At 28.3% G+C, this 8,571-nt stretch overlaps 1 protein-coding gene across 2 annotated transcripts; it reads left to right on the top strand.

Moving 5' to 3' along the window:
- Positions 1-500: 500 nt before the first annotated feature.
- On the top strand, positions 501-5,757 carry LOC119688065. 2 transcript variants are annotated; one of them, XR_005253303.1, is made up of 3 exons: positions 501-696; positions 771-1,238; positions 4,967-5,757. XR_005253303.1 is itself a non-coding variant. In XM_038102698.1 (2 exons), exons 1-2 carry the CDS (start codon positions 657-659, stop codon positions 1,127-1,129), a joined length of 399 nt encoding a protein of 132 aa, XP_037958626.1. In that variant the 5' UTR covers positions 501-656; the 3' UTR covers positions 1,130-2,853. The 2 variants fall into 2 exon arrangements, 1 of the variants encoding a protein (XP_037958626.1); XM_038102698.1 differs by lacking the exon at positions 4,967-5,757 and having other exon boundaries at positions 771-2,853.
- Positions 5,758-8,571: the final 2,814 nt, after the last annotated feature.

Raw genomic sequence — 8,571 nt, 5'->3', positions numbered from 1 at the left:
TGACCCGAGACATTGTTTTTGCTGTTACTCACAATTTTATAATTTGTCTTGGAAACAACAACAATTTTGTTTGTTGTGTAATACATAAATATAATATATAAATATATATATAGGACGTGTGCGAGTTAGGCTAAGTTGACGCTAAACCAAATGGGAGATTTTTTGGGATTTTTTGTACTGCACACATTTAGCAATTTATCAACACGTATCGACACATCACTACATTATCTGCACAAATTAGAATTTTCCTCATTTAGAACGCAACCTAGCCTAACTCGCATACGACCATAATATATAATATATAAAATAAATAATATTATAATTTAAAATAATAATATAATATATAATATAAAAAATTATTTATTTCTACATATTTTCACCTTCGTAGTCAGTGGTGAGACTTGTACGAAAAGTTTATTAAAAATACGTTGAAGTATTGTCAACTACCGCTTCTACTACTTTTTAAAAGTAGCAATTGGGAGCACCGGCGTAAATTCACTCGCGTTGTTAAAGCAAAGAACAAAATTAATTGTGATTGTGACAGAAGCGTGAATAAGTTGAAATTGTTACGAACAATTATTGTAAGGAATTGAAAGTGCAATTCGAAAAGTTCTATCGTAGTTTTATATATTTGTGGTATTGTGGTATTGTACAAAATGCAAAAAAATTCTTTCGTTTGGTGTTTTTTGTTTTTCGGTGAGTTTTGCTGTTTTCGAATTTGTTTAATATTTTCCTTTAATATCATATGTGTGATCTTTCGTCCATCTCAGTTGCTTTAAATGCTGTTGCAATAGCTGCAGGTCGGGCGAGTGGTCGTGACACTGCTTACTCGAGAAGGCAATATTATGGCTACGGCCAGCAACCCCAACAACCTGCAACACAGCCACCACCGCAAACGCCTAAAGAATATTTAGATAAAAAATCTGGATTATCAACTTTCGGAATTATAACCATAATATTTTTTGCCATTGTATGTTGCCTGATATTCTATTATGGTATTATGTGCTATCCGTTATTGTGTAGAGAGGAGAAAAATTATCGCTTTATGGACGTATCCTCCACAATGACTGGGGCAACGTCACGCTCAATACAATCCATTGAAAACTATCCTGTAGATCAGAAACATTAGAAGAAACAGTTGATGCAGCCAAAAATTACATGAACCGATGCCAATTTGTTTTCTTTACTCGAAGGATGCAACATGAAAGACTACAAAATAATTTAACTTAAAATGTTTGGTATGGTATTTAATTAATTAAGATAGTATATAAGTTTATTCCAAAGGAATTTGTCATATAAATATTTTGTTATCGGTTCAGTTTAGTAAGAAATGAACGCACCGCACTAAGGATTATTAGCCAGCATTTATATGTGTATACAAAATTAGAATTTAAAATGATTAATTTTTTAACTCATTTGCTTGACTCACATATGGAAGTTTCTATATAAATTTCTGGTATTTTTATAGCAGGCAAACTAGTATAGTAGTAATCAAGGAAAACCAGAAGCAGATATCACAATACAACAATAATACAAATATTGAAGAAAAACCAAAAACAAAAAAAAAACAAAAATATTTGGCTGTAAATCACAAGGTACAATTTTCACTTAAAAGCAAACCCCTCAAGCTATTGTTTTCTCATTATAAGAAATTTTAACGGCCCTTCATATCGCTTCTTCACACAGCGCAGGTACTCGATTAACTTAGATTTTGTAAGCAACAGATATTTCTGATGAACTGCACAGTACATTCGGTATACAATGACTTTCTTACAATCACACCAATGACACCAAAGGAAATGAGTCACCATTTACTAAGAATTTGGTTTTATATATATTTTTTTAAATATATATTTAATGTGTCATAACCACAACAAATTTGAGGTAATTTTTTTTTCTAAAATAACAAAAAACAATGCATTTTGCTATATATTGACTGTAGTGTGTATATTAAAGTCACTCTAACCGTTCTACCACTGCTGTCTACCTGTTGTAATCAAACGGACAGCAGATTAGAATGGTAAGATGAATTGGGTTTGTCTGGCAGTATCTGTCCAAGTATCTGACTTTTTGTGATTTTCACATCGAATCGAATCGAATTCTATGATTTTTTCTTCTAACAAAATAAATTTCTGTTTATAATTGTTTTATTACTAACTGTGTTGCGTTGTACATCACTTGAATTAAATCTCATACAAAACAGAATTTTATTCTTCACTGTTAAGGAAATTTAAAGGAAATTAATGTCTCAGTATGTACATATATGTATATCAATTGAATTATTTATGCCAATACACAAATGAATTATTTATAAAATGTGTGCTTTAGAGTTGACCAGAAACACTTTTCTTTCTTTCTTAATCAATTTAAATTTTATTTTCTTCTGTTCAATCAAATCAAATTTATACCAATCAGTAACAGTAAGTCGTCTCTCTCTTTTTACAGTAATTGTGATTCAATTAAATTTTACACTAGTTTAGGCAGGCAAAAGTATTTTTGCAATTATATATATATAGAAACTTTAATTATATTCTGTTAGAGGAAGATATGCTGGGCTTTATAAACTATAAGCCCAGCTGATGCTAATTAATCATTTAAATAACTTATCAGAACTAATAGAGCTGTTATTACAGTGGACATCCAAATGGTCACAGACACTAACTAAAGTAAAAGTGCTTTAGACACTAACTCGAGTTTCATTCAGCAAAGATAAGACTTACTATTATAAGTTATTATATACACTGCCAGAAATAAAACACAGTTAGACTATGAAAAACACAAAATTTTCCATTATGTACTATTTCACATCTTTTTTCAACATTTGTTTTTGAGAAAATATTAAAAAAAAACAGATTACATATAAATCAAAAATATAATCATTCTTAAAAGCTTTATATAATATATAAAACATTATTGGGAAAGCAATGATATTACTATTTATATTGATGAACTTTTTCAAACTTTTGAGCATAGAAGTTATCAATTTTTAACTTGTCTCCAAACCAATTTAGTTTCATTAGTTTGCTAAGATATTTGTCAATATATTCTTCTTCTTCTTATTTGGCACTACAGTCCAGTATGAACCTTGGCCTCCCTCACGATCTGCCTCCAACTGTGCCTATCTTCTGCTACTCAAGGTTGAATAGCGGTAACATTTTTGCGATGCAGGATTGCTGGCGTTACGATCAACCCCCAACTTGGAGGGTCAGATCTTCTTATTTGCTATTTGTCAATATATCAAATGCTAAATGCTTAATTGAATTTCAGGCATGTAATCAGAAGAAGCTGAAGCCTCAAAAAAATATATATTATATATATATCAGAAATATATATTATGTATATATCAGAAATATATATTATGTATATATCAGAAATTTATATTACATATATATCAGAAATATATATTATATATATATCAGAAATATATATTATATATATATCAGAAATATATATTATATATATATCAGAAATATATATTATATATATATCAGAAATATATATTATATATATATCAGAAATATATATTATGTATATATCAGAAATATATATTATATATATATCAGAAATATATATTATGTATATATCAGAAATATATATTATATATATATCAGAAATATATATTATATATATATCAGAAATATATATTATATATATATCAGAAATATATATTATGTATATATCAGAAATATATTTTATGTATATATCAGAATTATATATTATATATGGTATATATCAGAAATATATATTATTAATGCATCACTTCTGTTTTATATGATAAAAATATTTTGGTGAATGTTGAAACTGAAATTATCTGAAAACTCATCCCGAAGTAAATTTCAGGAGGAGTTTTTTGAATCTGATCGAATTTATCAGATCCGAGAATTGCGACGTAATTCTTTAATATAAAAACTGTGTTGTACAATATTCATTCATTCCAGATTATGGTAGTATGGACTGATTGTTTTGTTAAAAAAGAAACTGTAGTGTACGATTCATCTTTTTTATACTTTTTTAAAGACTTTCAAAAAAGTCTTTCTTAAGACCATTTTTTTGGTAATAATCCCATCAATGAAAACGAGTATTTCAATACTGAATAGTGGCACCATACACAGCTATTAAGGGGCAACATTACGACTAAGTTTAATTATAGAAATAGTGTTTTTCTTATACATTTTAAAATATTTTCTCTATAAACAATGGTGTGATGGTTCAACTATAACTCAGTTATATGTTGCATTTTCTATAATCTAATTAGAGTATATCGTTTCTTTAACAAATACTATCCTCTGTTTACGGTTAACTCAATTATTGCAGTGATAAATGTCAAATACAAATGATCATTCAATTCAATATAGGTTTAGTTTAAGGTTTAAGAACTTATAATATAGATCGTTTAACAACCGCTGAACATGTGAAATGACTCGTTTTGAAGAAAGAAACTAAATTCATATTATATATTATTGTTTTCAATAGGGAGATTTTATCGAAGAGTAGTTTTATCCTTTAATTCTCATATGAAAGATATCAGACATAGTGATTGCACAAGCACATATAAAAATAAATATTCAGTTTTTGTATAAAGTACTAACCTTATATATAGAAATATATGATTCTTAACGCACGATTAAACAGAAGTACCTCACTAGTTACTATATTCTATATAGGTAAATGGATTTCAGTAAGAAACGTAAGCTATTATAATGAACGACTCTTGTTAATCGTGCGTTTGAAATAATGTTGAATTGCAAGCGTTGCCACAATGTATTAAAGACGGTTATATTAATAAAAAAAAATATATTTTTTAAATGCTAAAAATTGCTCAAGTACTTATAAGAACACGAATATATAGAACACAATATCAATGCGGTTGATATATCCTTTGCCTTTAATTTTATCTTAAAAAAAGTTATTTAATATTACGTTTATTGAATCCGATATAAATTAATTTTTTTTTATTAATAATTAGACTCATTCGAAATTGTTCCAGTTTAAGTGAATTGTACAGCAGTTCCAGGTTTTTGGTTCCCTATTGATAACTCACTTGCCTTTCCAAAATCAGAGATTTGCTGACTTTTAATAATTATTCTGCTTGTTTGAACCAAAGTTTTAGGTAGCATACTTCTTTGAAAGTACTACGGAGCTGCTGTACATGTAAATATAGTTATATTGATTTACAAACTCGAATAAAGACTTGAATATAAAAGACGTTAAGAAACATTATTTACTGCGTACGATTGGAGAGCGAACTTGGCTACGTGAATTTCATCCCGTCTAAGCGACTTACCTAACATAAGCATGCAACTAAGCCAGCATGGCTAAGCGATAAAACTCGCTACTATACTAGCTTAGTTCTTTAGTTAAAATAGCGTTGCCACGTATTCTTGTTAAATGCTTATTAAAAATAACTTCTTTTTTTTTAAATTTTAAATGTTTTAAATACAGTGAAAGGTAACGATATTATTTATCTTAAAAGTTAAGATTATGTTTTATTCACAAGCCTCTAGGTTTCGCTAATCGTACGCAGCAATTATTTAATAACAGAATGGAGAAAAAGTATTAGGCCTTTTTTATGAAGTAAATTTTGTGTAATAAATGATGAATAAAGTGCGAAAAAGTCAAAAACTGGCCAGATATATTTATTACTTTTTGCTCAACTTGATATTTTTATATGCAGTATATATACAAAAATATCGTGATAGTCTTAAGACTGTCTGGAAACGATTGTACTTAATAATTGTAAAAAATAAAAGTTTATTGTTATTGCAATTTAAGACATTAATTAAAGTTCAAAGTTTTTATTTAATAAAAAATAAAAATTTTTGGAAAATTTTATTAAAATTCACATATATATAAAAGACTTAAATAAATATATAATATCTAGTATATAATATATAAGACATATATGCATATATTTAAAGGAAGAAGGCTCTCTCTTAGCCATAATTGATCAAAATGTTTTTACCTAAATTTACAATAAATAAAAAATATAATAATTTTACTATATTAATTGTATACAAATTTTATACAAAAAGCGTATTTTTTAAAAAGTGTATGTATTTTATATACATTGTATTAGCATAAATGTATATGTATTTATTTATTTTTTTATCTGAAGATGTTCGAATTTTATGTATTTTTGATAAATGTATTTTATAAAAAATGTTATACAACAATTTTGTAATAAATATTAAAAATTTTTATACATTTTTCTATAAAAATCGTTGTTTTCGTAATTTTTTAATATAACATCTAAATATTATATATAGTAATCTCTTCTATAACGCGGGGGATGTCAATCCCCCGTATAAAGCGGGGATTTTTACAGTACATAATTGGCTTTACGTTTAGCTTCGCGTACCTTTGCACGTGTGTATACGGGGTACACGGGAATACCACTATAACGCGGAACCAATCTACCGCGTTATAGAGGAGATTACTGTAACTATTAAATATATTATTAAAGAATGTTTTATAAATTATTTGCATTTGTTTAGTAATTGCAATGATGTTTGCATTATTATATATAAAATCTATTCTGGTAAAAATAGTAATGGTTATGGTTATAACATACCACTCGGGTTATGTTATGAAGTCAGAGACAAACTGCTAAAAGTCATAGTTTTATATATAAATATAGTATATTTATAAAAAAGAAATTTTGAAATTAGTCTTTTTTATGTATTGGCTGCGCTGTCAGTTCAACAGCAGCTTTTTTTATGGTAACAAATTTAGATGAAAAATCTTCTAAAGACCCAATTTATGTATAACTTTTTAAGTCAAGCTTACTAGGGGATTAAAAAGGTTCCATATGCTCAACACCAAAACCTGTAGTACGATCAGTTAATGTACTTGCAACATAAGTAATGGAAGTAAGAAAAGCACTAATCGTGATTTATTTCATTTAAATTCTATAGATTTTATCAATTTATCATTACAGAGATAACGTTCTTATACAAGTTCCACTCTATAATAATTGCCGTCATCTGCTTTACCAAGAAAGTAAGGTTGGCTTCGTCAATTAGAATTATTATATTTTGTCTGGTATCAACATATTTTGTACGCTCTCTAAGTATATGGTCTGGACTTTCAATTTTATCTGGACAAAAAAAAAAAAAGGAGTTGCGATTACTTGCGAGTCCGAATCGGTATAAGTGTTCATGAAAATTTCCATATCCAGTTAAAACCTGTATCAATTAAACTCCAAAGTCACCAGTTATTCGATTAATATACAATTTTGTTTAAAGGCACCGATGTTGCCATTCATTAGGGTCTTTGTCCCTGATATAAGAAATTGACAAAAATTGTCCACTTTAAGTGTTTTCTATATGTGAGCGCTGAATTATCATTAAGGAAGTTACTTAAGAAGTAGAATTATATCATAATCGTTAAGATTTTCATAACTTTTTTCAAAAGGAAAATTTTTTTCGTTAGACCTTCGCTTACTCAACATTTTGTGGCGTCACATAACGTTACTGTGATATCATAATATCTCTATTCTTCATACGACTTCGAGCTATGACTTTTTTCTATTTCGCAAACTCCAAATGACACTTAAAGGATAGTGTTTTTGAAACTTTAGATGATGACTATACCTAAAAACGCATTTAAATAGTGTTTTTTGTAAACACGGATCGAGCCCAAGACTGCACTGTGTTTTAATAGTGTTTCTCAATCACAGAGCAAGTATAAGTCTATACCGAGACGTTTGAGTAGTGGTTTCTCAATTACAAATCTAGTCGAAGCCTAATATCGAGAAATTTGAGTAGTGGTTTCTCAATTATTATGCAAGCCCAAGTCTATACCGAGACGTTTCAGTAGTGGTTTCTCAATTACAAATCTAGCTGAAGCCTAATATCGAGAAGTTTGAGTAGTTTCTCAATTACAGATTCAACCCAAGTCTATATTTAAAATGATGTTTTATTATTATTCTCGATGATAGAGCGAGCCCAATATTATAAAAAAGAGTTTCAATAGTTTTTCTCAAATAGAGAGTGAGCCCTATACGAGTACTCTAAATAAAAATACATTTCAGTAGTGTTTCTTAAAGTAGAAATTGTGGAAGTATAAGTGTTTAACATTAGACGGTTTCACATTGAGAAGCTTGGGACTTTAGAAGAAGAAGATTTTATTTTTTGAGAATATTAAAAATACTGGGTAAACTTTTGGTCAGACCTCAATAACAACGCAATTATTCCAATATTTCTCTAACATTGCTTTGTGTACCCATCTGCAGATTTAAGCTCCAAAGTCGATACTTGTTTCGGCTACTGCTGAAGTGAAATCTTTTTTCCAGATCCATACTTTAAAGATCTACGAGCAACTAGTTATTGTTAGGGACAAGATCTAGTGAATATGTGCATCGGAGCAGTAATTCGAAGTATATTTCTTGCAATTTAATTATCGTAACTAATGACTTAGTATATGGTGCATTGTCCTTAATACAGAGAATTTATTCTTGACATGTGAGACCATTTATCCCCAAATTCTTCGTTCAAACGCCATTAATATAATCATTCTTTTTTCATTTATTTCAAAATGATAGCGTTAGATAGAATATAATTATTTTATTTG

Source organism: Teleopsis dalmanni, chromosome X (genome assembly GCF_002237135.1).
Source record: "Teleopsis dalmanni isolate 2A chromosome X, ASM223713v2, whole genome shotgun sequence".
Taxonomy (NCBI): Eukaryota; Metazoa; Arthropoda; class Insecta; order Diptera; family Diopsidae; genus Teleopsis; species Teleopsis dalmanni.
This window is presented reverse-complemented; position numbering and strand designations above follow the sequence as displayed.